Source organism: Phacochoerus africanus, chromosome 15 (assembly GCF_016906955.1).
Source record: "Phacochoerus africanus isolate WHEZ1 chromosome 15, ROS_Pafr_v1, whole genome shotgun sequence".
In the NCBI taxonomy this organism is placed as follows: Eukaryota; Metazoa; Chordata; class Mammalia; order Artiodactyla; family Suidae; genus Phacochoerus; species Phacochoerus africanus.
Window position 1 is genome coordinate 50,801,000 of NC_062558.1, and position 21,418 is coordinate 50,822,417.

At 50.2% G+C, this 21,418-nt stretch overlaps 2 protein-coding genes across 8 annotated transcripts in view; one reads left to right on the forward strand and one right to left on the reverse strand.

Moving 5' to 3' along the window:
- The window catches only part of P2RX6 (purinergic receptor P2X 6), a 37,949-nt gene that overhangs the window by 7,603 nt on the left and 8,928 nt on the right, over window positions 1-21,418 (forward strand). For 2 of the 7 annotated variants that reach the window (XM_047759422.1, XM_047759423.1), the window contains exon 2: window positions 16,415-16,491. In XM_047759422.1, coding sequence (XP_047615378.1) covers window positions 16,415-16,491 — 77 coding nt within the window. Of the gene's footprint in view, window positions 1-11,961; window positions 15,664-16,414; window positions 16,492-16,555; window positions 16,574-20,066; window positions 21,187-21,418 lie in introns of those variants that run through there. The other 5 variants (XM_047759418.1, XM_047759419.1, XM_047759424.1 and 2 more) reach the window with 5 other exon arrangements.
- LRRC74B (leucine rich repeat containing 74B) lies at window positions 236-20,186 on the reverse strand. The gene is made up of 9 exons (XM_047759428.1): window positions 20,054-20,186; window positions 19,350-19,492; window positions 18,809-18,941; window positions 17,811-18,017; window positions 15,394-15,503; window positions 14,387-14,502; window positions 13,363-13,441; window positions 11,822-11,917; window positions 236-774 (listed from the first exon to the last, which is right to left on the reverse strand). The coding sequence occupies exons 1-9, from the start codon at window positions 20,184-20,186 to the stop codon at window positions 637-639; spliced, it is 1,155 nt and encodes a 384-aa protein (XP_047615384.1). The 3' UTR covers window positions 236-636.

Below are 21,418 nucleotides of genomic sequence, written 5' to 3' on the forward strand. Positions count from 1 at the left end.
TTTTTTTTTTTTTTGGTCTTTTTGCCTTTTCTAGGGCCGCTGCCGAGGCATATGGCGGTTCCCAGGCTAGGGATCCAATCAGAGCTGTAGACGTCGGCCTACACCACAGCCACAGCAACGCGGGATCTGAGCCGCGTCTGCAACCTACACCACAACTCATGGCAATGCCAGATCCTTAACCCACTGAGCAAGGCCAGGGATTGAACCCGTGACCTCATGGTTCCTAGTCGGATTCATTAACCACTGAGCCACGACGGGAACTCCTAGGCAGGCAGTTTTAAGTTCTCAGTGCTTAATAAATTGCCTTCTGAAAAGGCTGTGTCAGTTTGCATTATTCATAGTGGTGTTTGGGAATGCCGGTTGCACATCACCTGATATTTTAATCATGTGCCAGATCTTGGGCATCTGGGCCCAATGCCCAGCTCATTGTGTAGTCTATAGTACAAGTTTCTCTTACATGAATGAGTGAGAGCAAAGGAAGGTCCTGAGTAGTACAAATGTTTGAGCCACCATGAAGGCCGCCTCTGTGGGACTTACCACCTGGTTGACATGGGGACTCCATGCAGACTCAAGTGTTAAAAAGCATCAGGAAGTTGATGTGGCTGATGGGAGAGGTGAGGAAACCACACTCCACAATCATGTAGATGGTCTGAAGATGGGCAGCAGTTCTTTTCTGTACTCCACTCTGTGGGCAGCTGTCTTTATGCAAAGCCTTGGAAGAATCAGCTTCAGTGAACCGGCAAGGTCATCAAACTCTCTGTTCACCTGGATATCCTGAGGAGAAACCCATTACAAGGTGGTATGGTATTACTTTCTGAGAACTTGGCTGTTTTACATACATAAGATCACAGAGAAGCTTGTTAGAAGAGAAACACACACACACACACAAAGGAAGCTCCTTAACACACACACACACACACACACACACACACACACACACACACACACACACACAAAGGAAGCTCCTTAGGGTGGCTTCTCCCCTGTGCAAGACAATGTGATTACAACCCAAACAGAGATAGGAAAGTGGTCAAAGAGGGGCGTTTAGGGGTCTGCTCTGGTTCTTGGTCTGGAGGTCTGGTTATATACCATTGTGCGCTGTTTGTAAAATCCACCCCTAATCTGTGTGCATCTTTCAGCATACATGTAGTTCCTCAATAAAAAGTGAGAACAAAGGTTTGGCAGGAGAGAAAGAGCATTGAATCTTTCCCTGCCAGAGTTCTTGCCGTTGGGTCTGGAACCTCATCCCACCTTCATGGTGATCCCACTTCACACAAAGGCAAGCCTGAGCCCTTTGGAAGGGCTGCACGTGAATGATAAGGATTCTAAAGCATTTCCCTTAAAGCCAAGGATAAAATTTGGCAACCCGTGGAGTTTCCTGGTGGCACAGTGGGTTGAGGATCTGGCATTGTCACTGCTGTGGCACTGGTTTTATCCCTGACCCCAGAACTTCTGTATGCCATTGGCATAGCCAAGAAAAAAAATCTGGCTACCAGGAGTTCCTGTCATGGCGCAGTGTTTAACGCATCCAACTAGGAACCATGAGGTTTCAGGTTCCGTCCCTGGCCTTGCTCAGTGGGCTAAGGATCTGGCGTTGCTGTGAGCTGTGGTGTAGGTTGCAGATGCGGCTCGGATCCTGTGTTGATTCAACCCCTAGCCTGGGAACCGCCATTGCCGCGGGAGCGGCGGCCCTAGAAAAGGCAAAAAGACAAAAAAAAAAAAATCTGGCTACCGATACTAGACTAATGGTAGCACTAGGGAATAGAAACTTAGAACACGGCACACACACCAGTGTTTATCTCTAATATGGAACCCATAATCCCATGTTGGTGGACTCAGGACTGTGTCCCAGGACTGTCTCATTCCAAATATTATGATATTTCTATTATAATAAAAGTATTTGTTATTTGTAGACTTATTATTTTATTTTGGCTTTTTAGGGCCATACCTGCAGTAAATGGAAGTTCCAGGCTAGGGATCGAATTGGAGCTACAACTGCCAGCCTATGCCACAGCCACAACAATGCCAAATCCGAGCTACATCTTCAACCTACACCACAGCTCATGGCAACGCCAGATCCTTAACCAACTGAGCAAGGCCAGGGATCGAACCTGTGTCCTCATGGATGCTATTCAGATTCATTTCCACTGAGCCACGACAGGAACTCCTATTTGTAGGCTTAGTAATGATAGCCATTCTGACCGGTGTGAGGTGATACCTCATTGTAGTTTTTTTAAATTTACTTTTTACTTTTTTGCTTTTTAAGGCCACACCCAAGGCATATGGAGATTCCCAGGCTAGGGATCGAATCAGAGCTACAGCTGCCAGACTACACCACAGCCACAACAACACCAGATCCAAGTCTTGTCTGCAACTTACAGCACAGCTCATGGGGACACTGGATCCTTAACCCAATGATCGAGGCCGGGTATTGAACCTGTGTCCTCATGGATGCTAATCAGATTCGTTTCCACTGCGCCATGACAGGAACTCTTCATTGTACTTTTGATTTGCTTTTTTCTAATAATTAGTGATGTTGAGCGTTTTTACATGTGTCTATTGGCCATCCACATGTTTTCTTCGAAGAAATGTCTGTTTAGGTCTTCTGCCTATTTTTCCATTGGGTTGGGTTTTTTGTTGTTGTTGAGTTGTATGAGTTGTTTGTATATTTTAGAGATGAAGCCCTTGTCGGTTGCATCGTTTGCAAATATTTTCTCCCTTTTGGTAGGCTGTCTTTTCATTTTGTTTATGGTATCCTTTGCTCTGCAAAAGCTCGTAGTTTTGATTAGGTCCCATTTGTTGATTTTTGATTGCTATTGCATTGGTGGAATTTTGGTCCTAGATTTTTGTTTGTAGGGAGTTTTAAAATTACATATTCAATTTCATTTCTAGCAATTGGTCTGTTCAAAAGATCTATTTATTCTTGATTCACAGTTTTTTCCTTTGTTTGTTTGCTTTTTAGGGACACACCCGTGGCATATGGAGGTTCCCAGACCAGGGGTCCAATTGGAGCTATAGCTGCTGGCCACAGTCACAGCAATGCAGGATCCAAGCCATGTCTGCGACCTACACCACAATTCACAGCAACACCAGATCCTTAACCCACTGGGTGAGGCTGGGGATTGAACCCTCGTCCTTATGGATATTAGTCAGATTTGTTTTTGCTGCACCATAATGGGAACTCCTCTTGATTCAGTTTTGATAGGCTCTATGTTTCTAGAAAGTTTGGCATTTCTTCTAGGTTGTCACATTTTTTGGCATATAATTGTTCATAGTATTCTGTTGTGGTTTTATGTATTTCAGCAGTATCAGTTGAGATTTCTCCTTTTTTCATTTCTTATTTTGTTTATTTGAGTTCTCTCTATCTTTTTCTTGGTGAGTCTGGGTCAGAGGTTTGTGAATTTTTTTGTTTACCCTTTCGAAGAACCAGTTGCTAGGGGTCAAATCGGAGCTGCAGTTGCCAAACCTACACCACAGTTCATGGCAATGCAAGATCCTTAACCCACTGATCGAAGCCAGGGATTGAACTCTCATACTCATTAATACTGGTTAGGTTCGTAAGCTACTGAGCCACAACAGGAACTCCCCTTTTTCCCATTTTTTAGTTGGTAGTTTAGGTTGTTATTTGAGATTTTTCTTGTTTTTCTGAGGAAGGCCTGTATCTTCATGAACTTCCTTCTAAGAACTGCTTTTGTGGCATCCTATAGATCTTGTATGGCTGTGTTTTCATTGTCGTTTTTCTCGAGGTGTTTTTTAATTTCCCTTTTGATTTCCTTGTTGACCCACTGGTTTTTTTTAGTAGCATGTTTAGTCTCCATGTAGTCAATTTTTTCTCATTTTTCCCCTGTGATTGATTTATAGTTTCATGCCATTGTGGTCAGAGAAGATGTTTGAAATAATTTTTTTTTTTGTCTTTTTGCCTTTTCTAGGGCCGCACCCTTGGTATATGGAGGTTCCCAGGCTAGGGGGTCTAATTGGAGCTGTAGCCGCCGGCATACACCACAGCTCACGGCAACGCCGGATCCTTAACCCACTGAGCAAGGCCAGGGATCGAGCCTGCAACCTCATGGTTCCTAGTTGGATTTGTTAACCACTGCACAATGACGGGAACTCCTGTTACCCAGATTTTTTTCTCCTGAAATAATTTTATACTCTTAAATTTGTTGATTAGTTTTGTGCCCCAGTATGTGGTTAATCCTTGAGAATATTCCATGTGCACTTGAAAAGAATGTATATTCTGTATCTTTTGGATATGCTATCAATTAAGTCTAAATGTTCTATTGTGTCATTAAGGCCTCTGTCACCTTGTTGATTTTCCGCCTAGAGGGTCTGTCCATTGATGTGAGTGGGGTGTTAAAGTTTTCTACTATTATTGTATTTCCATCAATTTCTCCTTTTATGCCTGTTAGCATTTGTTGTTTGTATTTTGGTACTCCTGTATTAGGGACATATATGTTAACTAATGTCTTCTTCAGTTGATCTTTTTTGCGTGTGTGTGTGTGTATTTTTAAGGCTGCACCTGAGTCATATGGAGGTTCCCAGGCTAGGGGTCTAATTGGAGCCGTTGCTGCCAGCCTATGCCAAAGCTACAGCAATGCAGGATCCAAGCCACATCTTTGACCTACACCACAGCTCATGGTAACGCCACATCTTTAACCCACTGAGCGAGGCCAGGGATCGAACCCACATCCTCGTGGTTCCTAGTTGGACCTGTCTCTGCTACTCCATGATGGGAACTCCAATTGATCCTTTTATCATTAAGTAGTGTCCTTTATCATTCTTAATGGCCTTATTTTAAGTCTGCTTTGTCTGATGTATTTCGACCCCCCTTTTCCTATCATTTCCTTTCACATGAAATATCTTTTTCCACCCCCTCACTGTCTTTTCTTTCTTTTTTTCTTTTTCTTTTGTCTTTTTAGGCCTGCACCCACAGCATATGGAAGTTCCCAGGCTAGGGGCTGAGTTGGAGCTGTAGCTGCCAGCCTACACCACAGCCATAGCAATGCCAGATCTGAGCCACATCTGTGACCTACACAACAGCTCATGGTAACACCAGATCCTTAATCCACTAAGCCAGCCCAGGGATCGAACCCACATCCTCATGGATACTAGTCAGGTTCATTACCACTGAGCCATGACAGGAACTCCCCCTCACTTTCAATTTATGTGTGTCCTTTGCCTTAAAGTGAGCCTCTTGTAGGTAGCACATTGTAGTCTCTTGATTTTTTTTATCCAATCTGCCAATCTATGTCTTTTTTTTTTGTATTTTCTTTTCTTTTTCTTTCTTTTTCTTTCTTTTTTTTTTTTTTTTGTCTTTTTAGGGCTGCACTGAAGCATATGGAATTTCCCAGACTAGGGATCGAATTGGAGCTGTAGCTGCTGGCCCACGCCATGTCAGATCCATGCTTCGTCTGCCACCTACACCATAGCTCACAGTAATGCCAGATCCTTAACCTAATGATCAGGGCCAGAGATTGAATTTGCATCCTCATGGATGCTGGTCAGATTTGTTTCCACTGAGACACAATGGGAACTCATTTTTTTGGTATTTTCTGATGAGTTTCATTAACCATTGCACCAAGTTGGGAACTCCTGTTTGTAGACTTTTTTTTTTTTTGTCTTTTGTCTTTTTGTTGTTGTTGTTGTTGTTGCTATTTCTTGGGCCGCTCCCGCGGCATATGGAGGTTCCCAGGCTAGGGGTTGAATCGGAGCTGCAGCCACCGGCCTACGCCAGAGCCACAGCAACTCGGGATCCGAGCCGCATCTGCAACCTGCACCACAGCTCGAGGCAACGCCGGATCGTTAACCCACTGAGCAAGGGCAGGGACCGAACCCGGATTCGTTAACCACTGCGCCACCACGGGAACTCCGTCCTGTAGACTTTTTGATGATTGGCCATTCTGGCTGGTATAAGGTGATACCTCATAGTGGTTTTGATTTGCATTTCTGTAATAATGAGTGATGTTGAACATCTTTTCACATATTTTTTGGCCATCCATATGTCTTCTTTGGAGAATTGTTTGTTTAGATCTTCTGCCCATTTTTTGATGGGGTTGTTTGTTTTTTTGATATTGAGCGGTAGGAGGTGTTTATAAATTTTGGAGATTAATCCCTTGTCAGTCGATTCATTTGCAAATATTTTCTCCCATTCTGTGGGTTATCTTTTCATTTTGTTTAGGGTTTCCTTTGATGTGCAGAAAATTTTAAGTTTAATTAAGTCCTATTTGTTTATTTTTGCTTTTACTGTCATTACTCTAAGAGGTGGATCTGAGATGTTGCTGTCGTTTATGTCGGAGAATGGCCTATGTTTTTCGCTAAGAGTTTTATAGTATCTGGTCTTATAGCTAGGTCTTTAATTCATTTGAGTTTATTTTTGTGTATGGTGTTAGGAAGTGTTCTAATTTCATTCTTTTCTTTGTAATTATTAATAAATGTGTATTTATTACCATTTTAAACCTTGTTTTCCAGTTGATTCCATGTTTCTCCTTGTTCTTTTTCTTTTTTGTGGTTTGATGATTTCCTTTTTACTTTATGCTTGTGTCCTCTTCTTAATCATTTTTGTGAACCTATTGTTCATTTTTGATTTGCGGTTGCCTTGTTTTCAAGTATGTTAACCCCTACCTATATCTGCTCGCTTTAGATTGATAGTCATGGAGGCTCAAACACATTCTAAAAAAGAGTCTAGATTTTCTTACTCTCCTTCCTCATATTTTATGATTTTGATGTTCTTTTTTTACATCTTCATGTTTATCTTTTTGTTGTTCCTTGTGATTATCATTGCTTTCACAAACAGGATTTTTTTTTCCTTTTTGATCTATACACTGGTTTATTTAAGTGATTGCTTTCCAACTGTGATTTTTCTCCATTCTGTGTCTCCTTACTTCTTTCCTATTTAGAGGAGACCTTTCAATATTTCTTCTAGAGTAAGTTTAGCATTCTGTATTCTTTTAGTTTTTGTTTGTCTGAGAAATTCTTTACTTCTGCTATACATTTTCTCATCTTTTGTATTTTTAGGGCCGCACCTGTGGCATATGGAGGTTCCCGGGCTGGGAGTGGAATTGGAGCTATAGCTTCTGGCCTACACCACAGCCAAAGCAATGCCAGATCCGTGCATTGTCTGCGACCTACCCGACAGCTCATAGCTACTTCTACTATTTTAAATGATAATCTTGCTGGGTAGAGTATTCTAAGTTGCAAATTTTTCCCTTTTAGAATTTTGAATATATCTTGCCACCCTCTTCTGGACTGTAGTGTTTCTGTAGAGAAATCAGCTGATAGTCTTACGGGGTTCCCTTGCAATTAAGTCTTTATTTTTTCTCTTGCCATTTTTAGAATCCTCTCCTTATTTAAATTTTGCCATTTTTATTATAATATGTCTTGGTGTAGGTCTCTTTGGGTTCACCTTGTTTGGGGATCTCTGTGCTTCCAGTATCTGGGTATCTATTTCCTTTTTTAGATTTGGGAAGTTTTCAGCCATAATTTTGTCTTCTTCTTCCTCTTCCTCTTCTTCTTCTTCTTCTTTTTTTTTTTTTTTTTGTATTTTTAGGGCCACACCTGTGGCATATGGGGGTTCCCAGGCTAGGGGTGGAAATGGAGTTATAGCTGCTGGCCTAGGCCACAGCCACAGCAACACCAGATCCAAGCCACATCTGTGACCTAAATACAGCTCATGGCAATGTCGGGTCCTTAACCTACTGATCGAGGCCAGGGATCGAACCTGAAACCTCATGGCTTCTAGTCAGATTTGTTTCTGCTGCACCACAATGGGAACTCCCCATAATTTCTTCAAATACATTTTCAATCCTCTTTTCCTTTTTTTCTTTCTTTCTTTCCTGCAACTATGGCATATGGAAGTTCCCAGAATAGAGGTTGAATTAGAGCTGCAGCTGCTAGCCTATGCCACTGCCACAGCCATAGCAATACCAGATCTGAGTCCACATCCTTTAATCCACTGAGCAAGGCCAGGGATCAAAGCCCACATCCTCATGGATACTAGTTGGGTTCTTAACCCAATGAGCCACAATGGGAACTCCCTCTTTTCTTTTTTCTTCTCCTTCTGGAATCCCTCTTATGTGTAGATTGGCATGCTTTATTTTATCCCATAGATCTCTTATATTGCTTTCATTTTTTTTTCCATTTGGTTTTCTGTCTGCTGTCCTGATTGAGTGGTTTTCCATTCTTCTATCTGCCAAGTCACTTTTTGATTCCTCTGCATTATTCATTTTGCTGTTCAATGTCTTTAGCTCAGCTTGCTTGCTTTCTTTCTTTCTTTCTTTCTTTCTTTCTTTCTTTCTTTCTTTCTTTCTTTTCTTTCTTTCTCTTTCTTTCGTCTCTTTTGTCTTTTTAGGGCCGCACCCACAGCATATGGAGGTTCCCAGGCTAGGGGTCTAATTGGAGCTGTAACTGCCAGCCTATGCCAAGCTGCAGCAATGCCAGATCAGAGACGAGTCTGCGACCTACACTCCAGCTCAATGGCAACGCCTAATCCTTAACCCACTAAGTGAGGCCAGGGATTGAACCCTCAGCCTCATGGTTCCTGGTTGGATTTGTTTCTGCTGCACCATGATGGGAACTCCTTTAGCTCAGCTTTCATCTTTGCAAATGAATTTTCTAATTTTTCTTGGCTCCTACTTACAGTTTCTAGTTCCTATTTAAAGTAATCTGTGTTACTGTTGATAGCTGTTCTTAATTCCTTCAGGATTTTCATTACCTCCTTTTTGAACTCCATGTCTGTTAGACTGCAGATGTATGTTTCATTGTTTGCTCCTTCTTTTAACTGGGAATGGTTCCTGTGCTTCTTCATTTTGCTTATATTTTTCTTACTCTGCAAGTTTAGGGAAGACAGTCATCTACTGTAGTTTTTGGAGGGCTATTTATTTGTGGGAGGATCCCTGGGCAGCTTACTATTTTTTTTGGCGTGAGGGCTGCCTCTTGGATGTTTGCTGCCTCTTTCCTCAGTGTGTGCAGGCTATTATCCCCTTGTTAGGGGGTGTGCAGGTGCATGGTCTGCCCATGCTTCCAGGGAGGTTGGGGCAATGGGCCGTGCCTGCAGGCTGCTTCTGGTTGTAGGGCCCTCAGCAGTGGCACTGACCTCCAGGGAGGTGGGGGCCCATGGGAGTGGCAGTGGTAGGGCGGTGGGGTATCTGCATTCCCAGGAAGGTGGGGGCAGTGGGAGGCACTAGGTTGTAGGACCCTCTGTGGCAGTGACCCCTGAGGTGACTGGGTCCTCAGATGGTGCCTGGTCATGGGACCCTCAGTGGCGGCAGGCCACACCCACCTCTGGAGTCCATGATGTATGCAGAGGTTTGCACCTGCCCCTATAGTCCATGCAAGAGGCACCCTGCCACCTGAGAGCCTTGTGCTTAGAGAAGGAAATTCCTATGGTGGTCCTGTCCCCACTCCTCTCGCCCTCCCCAACAATGGTGGCTTGCTTCTTCTGCTGGCCCAGAACTCTCACACTCCATAGGCTGTGGCGCACTGCTCCCTAGCCCCCTCAGGTTGTCTCCACATAGCCAACCCTAGTTCTCTCCCTGGAACTGACCTCAGGAGCCCGAGTCTCAGTGCCCAACACCTGCTCAAGTATCTCAGGCTATGGTGTTCTGGGTGGTGGTACCAATGGTTTGTGCAGCTCTCTCTCTGATTTGCCCTCCTCAGTCTGGCTGCTGTGCTTTTCTCTGAGGTTTTGAGGTTCTTCTGTCCCAGCTGATCTCCCCATCAGGTGGCCTCCCAAGGTATGGATTCCTTTCCTCTTTCACGGCTCCCTCTCAGGAATGCTTGCCCCATCCTGATTCCTTTTTTCTTTTCTCTTTTTCCCTTTTGTTCTATCCAGTTATGTGGAGGTTTTCTTGCCTTTTTTGGAGGTCTGAGGTCTTCTGCCCTTGTTTAGTAGATGTTCTGTGTGAATCATTCTACAAGTATTTTTTTTAATGTGTTTGTGGGAGAAGTGGAGCTCCAAATCTCACTCTTCTGTCATTTTGACCCCACCTTCCCCATTGCATTTTTTTTTTTTTTAGCATGATAGAATCCGGCACTGGAGTTCCTGTTGTGTCTCAGTGATAATGAACCCAACTAGTATCCATGAGGATGTGGGTTTGATCCCTGGCCCTGCTCGGTGGATTAAGTATCCAGTGAGCTGTGGTGTAGGTCACAGATGCAGCTCAGATCCCACGTTGCTGTGGTTGTGGTGTAGACCAGCAGGTGCAGCTTCAATTTGACCCCTAGCTTGGGAACTTCCATATGCCGCAGGTGTGGGCCTAAAAAAGAAAAACAAAGCAATACAAAACAAAACCCCAGCACTGACAGGAATTCTCAGAGCAGAGGGAACACAGTCAAGGCAAGCTGGTCTCTGGTCTCTGGCTCTGGAGTTGTAGAGACTAGGAGGTAGCTGTCTGACATCAGCTGTCCCAACCTGGGAGGACTGGAGCTGTGAAAACATCTCTAGAAAGGCTCTGATTCAAGCCTGAGTTGAAGTAAATGAGAGGTAGAATAAGCGTGATTTGTGACTAGCCTCTTTATAATTCATATTTGGGGATTCTTGATGTTTAAGTGCCTTAGAAAAAAGTGACTTTTTCCTTTGTTAAAAAGGCAAGAGGGAGTTCCCGTCGTGGCACGGTGGTTAACAAATCTGACTACGAACCATGAGGTTGCGGGTTCTATCCCTGGCCTTGCTCAGTGGGTTAAGGATTCGGCGTTGCCGTGAGCTGTGGTGTAGGTCACACACGTGGCTCGGATCCTGTGTTGCTGTGGCTCTGGCATAGGCTGGCGGCTACAGCTCCAGCCTGGGAACCTCCATGTGCCGCGACAGCGGCCCAAGAAATGGCAGAAAGACAAAAAAAAAAAAAAAAAAGCAAGAAGGAGTTCCTGTCATGGTTCAATGGAAACGAATCTGACTAGTATCCATGAGGACACAGTTTCAATGGGTTAAGGATCCAGTGTTGCTGTGAGCTGTGGCATAGGTCTAAGACATGACTCAGATCTGGCATTGCTGTGGCTGTGGCGTAGGCTGGCGGCCATAGCTCTGATCCACACCCCTAGCCTGGGAAGCTCCATATACAGCAGGTGCGGCCCTAAAAAGACAAAAGAAAAAAAAGGCAAGGAGTTCCCACTGTTGTGCAATGAGATTGGTGACATCTCTGCAGCACTAGGACGCAGGTTTGATCCCTGGCCTGGAACAGTGGGTTAAATGATCTGGCATTGCTGTAGGTTGCAACTGCGGCTTGGATCTGATCCTTGGCCAGGGAACCCCATATGACATGGGGTCAAAAAAAAAAAAGGCAAAATTGTAGTTCCTTGATGGCTTAACAGGTTAAGGGTCCAGCATTGTTATTACATTGGCTTTCATCACTGCTGTGGCACAGGTTCCATCCCTGGCCCAGGAACTTTCACATATCACAGGTGCGGCCAAAAGAAAAAAAAGGCAAAATCGAATGAAAAGGGGTTTTAATCCGGGCAGCCACCCACCACACAATCCTTCCTTCAATGCGACCCACCTGCAGGGAGCACTGGCCAGGCAGGGAGGGGCTGCCTTGCATCCGTAAGCAGCAAGCCCCGTGCTCCCTGAGCCTCCTAATTCCCCTCAGCCAATGAGGAGCCCAGGCAGGGGTCCAAGATGAGACCCCAAGATACCCCACACAGGGTTGGGAGGAGAGTCAGAGGGGCCTCCTGACCCAACCTACTTTCAGCCCCAGGTGGAACTGGGACTTGGCCACACTGTGAGTCTGTGCCCATGTGACTCTAATCCCCACTCTTCCTCTAAAGTGGAGCACGTGGTGCCTCCCAGGACTGCGCAGGGATCATGGTAAGGTTTATGAGAAGCTCTTACAGAGAAATCCAGCAGTTCTGCGGCAGACAGTGGGTTGGCCCAGACAGACTTCAGAAGAGCAGAGCAGCCCTCACTTCGCATGGGATTCCTGGATACCTAAGAAACACACGCCCAGGTGAGAAGAGCTAAACCCAGGAGGCGGGGGAACATGAGAAAGGGAAGGAGGGCGGGATCCCTCTTTGTCGCTGTGGCTTGGGTGTCTGCTCTCAGCTCAGAAGGTGCCCCCTGGGACACGCCACCTGGGTGAAGCTGTGGGGCCAGGGAAGGGAAGAGGAGGTTGTCACTGGCTGAGTCCCCACCCTGCACCCACTCTGTGCTGGGAGCCGAGGATACAGACACAGCAGACACACTCTGCCCTCAGAGTTCACTGAGCAGGAGAGGAAAGTGAAGCAAAATGCAATGTGTGGAGGGCCATGGGACCGTGCGCACCACCCCTCCCTGGGCAGCAGAGGGTGGCAGGGGATAAAACACCCCAGCTGAGCTTTACAGGAGCTGGGTGTTTCAGCTAGAAAGGAGGGGTGAGAGGTTGCAGGGTGTGGTGGGGGGATTGTGAGCAGCTTGGCCCAGAGTAAGGAGCTTCAAGGTGGGAAGAGATGGGGCTGGCAGAGCCCAAAGCCCATGTGCTGGAAATGACAAGCTCAGCCCGGATTCATCAGGCTTAAAATGGGCACATTTCTGATTTAGAAAGAGCAACTGGTGGCAGGTGGGAAGGAAGGGCCAGAAATGGGGAAGGAGCAGGCAGGGGACCCCCCCACCACCAGCACCCTGGGGGAGGTGAGATGAATGGGGGAGAAGGTGGAAGGAGAAGGAGGGGCCAGCACTGAGCCCAGCTTCTGACTCATTAGGAAGGAGCCCCCCACCTAGAGGCGACCCTTTGGGAGGGTAATGTGTCAGGTTTGCTCCTAGAATCCAAGGTACCTGTTTCCTCTGGGGGACCATCCAGCAGGTGCTGGAAATGGGAACCCAGAGCAGAAGAGAGATATTTGGGGTCTTGAGGGCTACAGGAGAGGAGTGAGCCTCAGGCTGGGAGAGGGTGCTGCTGGGGGCTCCTGTGCCAGCAGAGGGCCAGGCTGGGCTGGTGGCACATCCTCTGAACAGGGGCCTTTGTGGGCCTGCTCTACCCTCTCTTCTCTGTCTTCTGCTTTCACGGGTAAGCTGCTCCCTCCCACTGGCAACCCCAGAAATAGCACATCTGGTCTGCCCCTGGGTTCCAGCAAGGCCAGAGGAAGAGCAGGGGGAGGGTCAAGGGAAGGCAGGTGGCCCTGACAATCTTCAGCCAAACATGACTCCAGTGGGCTGGGGAGGAGGGGGAGTTGGGAGGGAAGGAATCTGAAAGAGTTCAGGGGTCAGGCCAGAGATGGGTGAGTGGATGACAAGAGAAAACATGGTCACAGCAGAAAGCCGGAGCCCCTTCCCCCATCTGGGCTCTGGAACCCATGTACCCCCTGCCACTGGGTGAAAAGATGTGGCAGGGAAGCAGCCTGTGTGGACAGGCACAGGTAGGTGTGTGCCAGGGCCTCCCCCATCAGACCAGCACTCACAACAAGAATCCTCAGTGTCCGGTTGACCCGCAGACCCTGGCCCAGGCTCAGAGCTCCCAATGCAGAAATGCGGTTGTTGCTGCAACAGAAAGGCGTGTGCATTGTGCTACCTTGTAAGCAACTGTGCAGAGCCACATTGCCCCAGGGCCCAGCTGGAGCTGCTGGTGCATCCTCCAGGTTGAACCTCTCAGCCCAGCCTCTATGCACACTCCAGAGATCCTGGGCAGGTCACTGTATATAGGTGGGTAATTACTGTGCATCAAAGGAGGCCCAAGTGTTCAGGGAGCTCACCCAGCAAACATGCCTAGAGCATTGTCACTCACCCCCCTCCCCAGTGGAGACCAGCTGCTGCTCCCTGGCCCTCAGAGCTCAGCAGGTGCTGCCACTCATTCTGCTCCATCCATGAAAGCCTCTGTTCCCTCCCCCGACTCCTGGTGGGCTCAAACTCCAAACCCCAGCACAGCTTTCAGCTCCTTTGTCACCAGAACCAGCCCCACGTCCCTCCAACCTCTCAGACTCCAGCCTAGCATCTCTTGTGGCCTCCTCTGGGCATGGCTTCTCTCATAAGGAGGAAAAGTGGGCAGGATGGAGCAGATGATCTTGCCAATGGCAGGCCGGTGCAGCTCACTCAGGCAACCCCAGCATGAGGCACAGCCTCTGCAACCTATGACCTGTATGGCCTCTGCCTTTCCTTCCCTCTGGGCTTGCAGCCCTGACCCTGGTTAACCTCAGAGGCATGGAACTTGCCTGGGCCTGGAGGAGCAGCCTACCCATGGCAGGCCTCCAGCAGCCCTGCACTGAACAGAGCAAACCACTCTTTCTGAAAGGGAGGAAAGCTCACGTGGAGCACCCACCCCTGCCCTGGATGGATGTGAGTGAGGACAGAGCTGGGCACTCTCAGACAGTGGCTGAAGCCCCACTGTAAGTGTGTGTGGAAGGTTGGGCTCTCAGTGGGAATAGGAGCAAGCTGAATGCGGATCCCTGGGTGGCCATGGCTGGGGCACCAGGCTCCCTGTGCTCTCACCTAAGATTGAGCTCCTCCAACACGTTATTGGTCTTGAGAGCCTCCCCCACTGCAGAGGCTCCAGGATCTCCACAGCCATTGTATGAGATGTCCAGGACCCTCAAGAAGATGCTGGCCTGGGATGCAAAGGAGCAAAAAGCGGGCCCAAGCCTCTGAGCCCAGGAGGCCTGAGGAGCAAAGAGCATGGGCAGAGAGCAGAGGAGGGAGCCCTGGGGCTTGGCCGGTGGTGATGGGCAGAGCCACAAGACCTGGGACAGCAAGGGGAGGGTGTGGACGTGAATGTGCCTCAGGACTGGCTGTTGGCCATGGGCAGAGACACCATGATCAAGATCTTTCCCCAGGTGGGGACCTCTCCAGGACCAGGACTGAGGCACAGAGCAGACCAGGTGAAGAGCTGTTGGATGAAACCTACCTGGGGGCTGCGCTGGGGAGGAGGGCGGGAGCTCGGGGGTGCCCCAGGGAGACAGAGCCTGACCTGTCTATGGGGCAGGACCCCAGTCAGCCCTGTCAAGAGGGCCAGGCAGCAGCTGAGGTTCCTGGAGGAGGATCCCGCAGAGGCAGCCAGCACAGGGGGCACCACAGGTGCCTGTGCCTGTGCCACCCACTGTCAAGGCCTACAAACCACAAGACCCAAGCGAGCAGGCAGGTGTCTGAGAGTGTGCTGGGGTCCCAGTGTCCAAGGCTGTCATCTCAGGGAAGCATCTGCACATGCCCAGCGGCAAGTATGCATCACTGGACATCACGCTGTCCTCACCAGCCAAGAGTTTGTGACATCTGGGAAGGTGTGCAACATCAAATGTGGACCCTTCACAGAGTGACATGAGGGGGGCATGGGGAGAGCAAACATCATTGTCATCAAACAGATCTAGGAATGTTAGTTAGCTACAGAGACATTCTTTATGCTCTGCTGAAAAGATCCAAGGCTCATTTCTGAAGAGCTGTAAAGATGGGCATCTGGCACCTGGGAGATGTGCCCCCAAAGGAGAGGCCATGGACGGGGCCCGTACCTCCAGTCCCCTGGCAAAGGCCACGGCTCCTGAGCCTCGCAGGTGATTCCAGCTCATGTTAAGCTCCGTGAGTCCTGCGTTTTCTGCCAGGGCTGGTCCAAGTGTTTCCCCTTCAGAAACACCAAGACAGACTTTCTTACTGTGTTTATTCCTTCAGAAAATGATACCAATGCCCACTGTGGGCCAAGGTCTCTGCTGCGCACAGGGGTCAGAGAGTTGAACCCAAAGTGGCCTGCCCTTCCCTCAAGGAATTCACCTTTAATGAAGAAGGTATAAATATAAATTAATGGGATGCGAGCTATCATAGACCACAAACACTCTGTGAGAACAGAGTGGGGGCTCACCTCGCCTGGGGGGGTCAGGAAAGCGAACAGAACTTTGAAGACTAAGGAACACATTGCATACGTGTGCAGGCACCATGGGGAGCATCCCCAGGAAGAAGTCAGTGAAAGGAAATGGGAAGGAGGAGATGCTTTTCAGAAGAGAAATGTTGTGGTGGGGGATGCTTGTGCTATAGTCTGCATAAGAAGTGACAAGGCCAGTCCAGCTGTGGTGGAGAGGGGCAGTGGTACACAAAAGGAAAGCAGGGCTGTGTGGGTAAGAAACCCTGAGAGACATTTAAATGTAAAATGGACAGAAGCCCACCCACCACCAGGCTCTCCATTCAGCTCCCAGTCCTCAGCCTTCAGCTGCCCCCCTGCTCACCTGCTTCTTCCCCTGAAGAATAGCTCTTCATTCCATCCTTCCGTGCCCTCACCCTGGCTGGTGTCTCCTACCGGCCCTGGAGTCCTTCCCAGCTCTGAATCTGATCCCTGTCCATGGTGCATGCATCTGCACAGGCTGCTTTGGCAAAGTGCACAGCAGAGCACTGGGCCCCCAGTTCAGGAGAGCGGTGTTAGCACCTTGGAGAGCTCCCCGCAGGGCACTGAGGACTCCCAGCTGCCTCCTGAGCACAGGGCTCCCACCCTCTTATCCAGCACTGGGTCCAACACCCTCAGACATGTTCATTCCTCTTCCCTAGACACTTCCAGGACTGGGAGAGGAGGTCAGCAGACCCCCACCTCAAAGAGAAGCCCCTTCTTTGCTGAACAGCTGGAGGTGAGTGGGTTCTACACCCATGCATCTGCCTCTTGTGATTCCAGTGCTTGGTTCTTCATGACCTATGCAGCCACCCCATAAGGTAAGTGCTACCCTTGCCTTTGGTCAGGTGGGGAGACTGAGACCCAAACTCCTTCACCCCTAAAGGAGTCAGGCCCACCCACAGATCCCCACTTGGGGAGATAAAATGGCCCACCGAGCCTGCCCTTTTCCAGGCCAAACTTCATCCCTACTGTGCTGCCTTCACAGGGCCTTGCCTTCTAGCTCTTTCCTCCTCCATGCCTCTCTGGGGCTGCCCTCTGACCATGCAGGCCGAGAGTGACGCCTGTACTGAGTTTGTTGAAAGTCTGAAATGATCTTGTCTTTTAATTTCACTGACTTCCCACGACAATCTTCTTTGAAGGCAGGCTGACTCTCTGGCAGTTAAGCTCTAGGGCTGATTCTCAGAGGCCAAGGCTGTTGCCACCCCCATTCACTCTAAGCAACCAGAGCAGTGATTCCTGAATTTTCGGGAGCAGACGAAGCTCCTGGGGCACCTGTTAAAGTGTAGGTGAACAGGCATCTCCCCCAAGAGGATTCAGAGGTTCAGCAAGTTCAGGGCTGCAAAATCTATATTCCTAACCTAGAGTCTCAGGTGATTCTTACAATGGATTGGGGTGGATGATGGGCAGGTAGACCTCCATGTTCCTGGCAAAGTAGAGCCTGTGCAAAGGCCCTGGGGCATGAGAGAAAGGGGGTGAGATCACAGCATCCCACTGACATCTTCAACAGCACCTGGAATAAAATCTTCATGGCTTTTGCCATGGTTTGCAGTCCTGTGGCCCCATTGCTTCTCCATCCCACAAACTGGCCCCCCTCTTCTAGCCTGGTCATACTGGAGTCTGTCTGGGAAATAGTTCCTCAGCTTGAAATACTTCTCCCTCTGGTCTTGCCATGGCTGGTTGCTTCCCCCCTGTACATTTCAACTTAAATGTCACCTCTTCACAGGGGGGTTCCCATTCTTTTCCAGAATCATGCCCTGTTTGTTTCTTTTGTGGCACTAATAATTATGGAGAATTATCTGGTTACTGTGTGCTCCCTGAGGTCAGGGACTTTGTTTAGTTCATGGCTAGATTCCAAGTGGGGTGTCCAGCACCCAGCACACATGGTGGTGGGCAGTGAGATGCCTGTGGAATCGATTGAATTCCATGGGTGGGGGCAGGGATCAGCAACCAGAACACAGATGCTCTGAGTGGGCCTGCCTACCTCTGCCCTCCCCTGCCACAGGAAGATGTACATGAGTACCATTATGGTGGCCCTGGCCACTGGCCAGATATTACCTGCTTGGTCATTCAGCTGGTTATAGCTCAGGTCCAGGGATTTCAGGCCTGTGTTGGCCAGTAGGAGTTCAGCCAGGTACTGGGCTGCTTGTTCTTCCAGGCCATTCCCTGCCAGCTGTACCCGCTGAATGGCTGGGTTCATCACCAGGGCGGCACAGACAGCCTGGGCTCCCACGGCTCCCAGCTGGTTCTCCGACAGGTCCACATCTAGGGGCCAACACCACTGTTCAGTGAGCGGGATCCAAAGCCAGGCACCATCCTTCCCCATCCACCAAACTTTCCAGGCCTGACAGCAGAAGGGGCTTTGCAGTCAGACTGTCCTAGGGTGGCATGATGACTCTGCCCCCCATCAACTGGATCCCCCTAGGCCACAGGCCATTTCCCAGACCCCAAGGCCCCACCTCATATGTCCATGTGCTTCATCAGGGCCTAAAACCACCTACTTTTGTGGTGCTGCGGAGGTTGTCTGTGACATGGATGTAACCACCCCAGTTATGACTCATGCCTGGGAGCCACATAACCCACCCACAGAAGCCCCCACTGCTGCATTCCCATGGCAGTGCATGGAGCTCTTACAGAAGCAGACACTCTGATGAGCATATGTTCCCCACATTCCCAAGGTCGAAGTGGCCTTGTTGGGCCCATTTCACAAATTGGAAACTGAGGCTCAGTGAAGGTGAGCTTCCTGCCCGGGGTAATCCTGCTCTTTGGTGACAGAGGCGGGATTTGCATCCAGCCTTGAGAGACTCCCCTCAGCCCTCCCTCATTGCCCACTGCCTGGCCCCTGCCCCTCTGTGCTGGACTCTTCCACCTGCATTCAGGACTGGGAGGCTACCATATGTAGGGTTCCTGGCCAGCAGAAAAGGGGACTGAATAGGTCAGCACTGGCAGTGCCACAGAGGGTCTGACTCCACCACACCCTCTCTACCCCGTTATGAGGTCCCCTCCCCCAGCAACACAGCAGGCTCCTGCCCACCTGTCTCATGCTCAGCACCTACCACTGATGCTGCTGTTTTTGCTCAGAGCACCTGCCAGGGCCTCAGCGCCAGCCCCACAGAGTCCATTGTCTCGAAGGTCCAGCCGCTTGATGTAGGGATTGGATGTCAGTGAGGAAGCCAGAGCCCGGGCCCCCTGGGACAGAGAGGGGCCTGAGGGGCCTGGCCCTTCCCAGGGCTTAAGGCCCCAGACACAGCTAGCCACACCCTGGCTCTGTCTCTGGGCTCAGACCACTCAATGTCCTCCAGCTGAAAGGCCCATCCCTTCCCACATGCCCGGGAACACCTGCTTCTCCTTCTAGGCTCCACTCAAACCTCAGCTCCTGGAGCCTTCCCTGACTCCCCAGCAGGCTCCCAGCCCTTGTACCAAACTCTGTCACAGCCCTGATCCCTCCTGTCACCCACTGTGGGGGATGGGATGTGCCTGGCACAGAGCAAGGCCACAGAGTGTTTGGGTTGGGCTCAGAAAGGGACCACTCACATGGCTACTGCCTCCCAGGTCCTCGCCCTCCAAACCTGGCCCCTGGGGTCCCTCCAGGGGTACCTGGGGACCCAGGCCACGGTGCCGCAGGTTGAGCTCTGGGGCGCTCCCTTGGCGCAGGAAGCAGGAGGCAGGCACGACATTGTGGGCCTGGCAAGACCTCAGGTAGAGGGTATCCTTAACCAGTTCTCCAAGCTTATGGGTGCCTGATGGGAGACAAGGGATGAAGGTGGAACCCTCCTCAGCCTCTGTCACTACCCAGCCTCTGTTTTCCTCTAGAGGCATTTCTTCCTGTGCTAGTAGGGATTCTTGCTCACATATACAAGTGATGACATCGAGGCTCCGAGAAGGCAATTCCTTTCCCCCAAATCACACAGCTGGTAGTAGCTAATCCTGGCTCTACTCTGCCTGCCTCCACCGAAGTGCATGATGTGTCTTCTCTTGCACTGCAGACCGCACATGCTTTATGAACATTTTATGGGGGAGGAAAACTACAGCAATTTACGTTTTCTACACATCCATGAGTTTAGTTTTTCCTGAGGGTTGAGGAAACCTAGCCCTGATCCCATTTCAGGGTGGGACAGCCCTTTTTACACTCTCTGGTAGGATTTTTGCCTCTGAACCCATCGTTGTGGAAGTGTGTTGTGATGGTGGAACTCCTGATGTGGCCAGGAGTATTGCACGGAGGGCACAAGGCTGGAGCCGCTGCTGGCTGGACGGGGTTTCCCGCCCACTTCGGCCCCAGCCTGATCCCCACCCATAGGCACCTTCTGTCTCCAGGTCAGAGTCCGAATCCACGTCTGAACACTTGGCCTCCAGGACTTCTGCAGGATGCCCAGTGGCCGCCGCCCCTTCCTCCTGCTCTTCCTTCTCCCCAGGACCCTCGCAGGGATCCCTCATGGTTACACCCACCCTGCAGCGGCAGCCGCTGAGAGCAGGAGTATGCCGCACTGCCACCCGGGTGTGGCTTATAAATGTAGCTGACCCTCCGCGCACTGACCAATCAATGCGGCGCATGGCGAACAGGCAGCATGGCAGCCAATGGAAACGCCTCCCCAGCGGCAGTCGCCCGGGCAACCCTAAGTTGTTGGTTGCGTTGACCTTGACCCACACCCAGGCAGGACCGATTGGCGCACGCGCGCCACGGGCTTTTCTCCCTGCCACTCCAGGCGGTTCCAGCATCGCCCTTTTCCCACTCCGGAGCCTGGGGGTGGGGCGGCTCCGCTGCGGCGTCGCTCAGGAGGCCTTGCAGAGCCAGCCACCTGCTCTCTGGAGCTGGAGTCAAACCCCCACTCTGTGGGTCCCAGCTCTCATGCTCTAGCGTCGCATATGTTGGTCCCTCCACCAAGAACATACCTTCCCCGCGCTGCCTGTTGGTCTTAAGAGCTGCAAGTGTCAGCTCAGAGGGCGCTTCTTAAAGCTTTCTTTGTCCTCTCCTCTGCGCTCGGACTGGCCCCTTGCTGTCCTCTCATAGTACTCATCCCACTTGTCATCACCCCAAGGAGGTGAGGTCAGCGGGCAGAGGACAGCGACTGCTCCTTCCTGCCAGCGGAGGGCCAGGCAGAGGGAGTCTGCTGCTGATGGGAGTCCCAGGGCAGCCGGGGGTTGGGCCTGAGAGGTGAAGGCTGAATCCTGCCCTGAGTGGAAGTGTCCCTTTAATAGCTACTGGCCTGGACCAGCTTGGCGCCTGCTTTACCTCCTGTTCAGCTGTGGCTGCAGCTGCTGTGCTGACTCATGCACCCCAGCTGCCAGCAGGAGCTGGGAGCATGGGCTCGCCGGGGGCCACGGTAGGCTGGGGGCTTCTGGATTACAAAACGGAGAAGTACGTGATGACCCGGAACTGGCGGGTGGGCACCCTGCAGAGGCTGCTGCAGCTGGGGGTCATGGTCTACGTGGTGGGGTAAGAGAACGGCTCCTGGGCATGTTGGCTGGAGGGACCATGGCTGCTCCTGCTGGGCTGAGGGTTGAGGGCTTGACTCTTTGAGGCCGGGCTGTGGTAGTGGAGCAGGGTGGGTTGGGACCGAGTAGGATGGGGACAGAAGCAAGGCTGTCTATCTGTCTAGAGGCAAGTGGGGTACAAGAGAAGGTCAGGTGCTCAGGTACCCACTGGCATCCTTTTCTTGCCTGGTTCC

What these genes read in the sequence shown, in the direction of transcription:
- LRRC74B (XM_047759428.1), bottom strand. Translation starts at nt 20,186, where the DNA reads ATGAGGGATCCCTGCGAGGGTCCTGGGGAGAAGGAAGAGCAGGAGGAA. An exon ending in CAAAAACAGCAGCATCAGTG is followed by an intron (nt 18,018 to 18,808) that starts GTAGGTGCTGAG and finishes GTTGGCCCCTAG; the next exon opens with ATGTGGACCTGTCGGAGAAC. An exon ending in GGACACTGAGGATTCTTGTT is followed by an intron (nt 11,918 to 13,362) that starts GTGAGTGCTGGT and finishes TGTGTTTCTTAG; the next exon opens with GTATCCAGGAATCCCATGCG.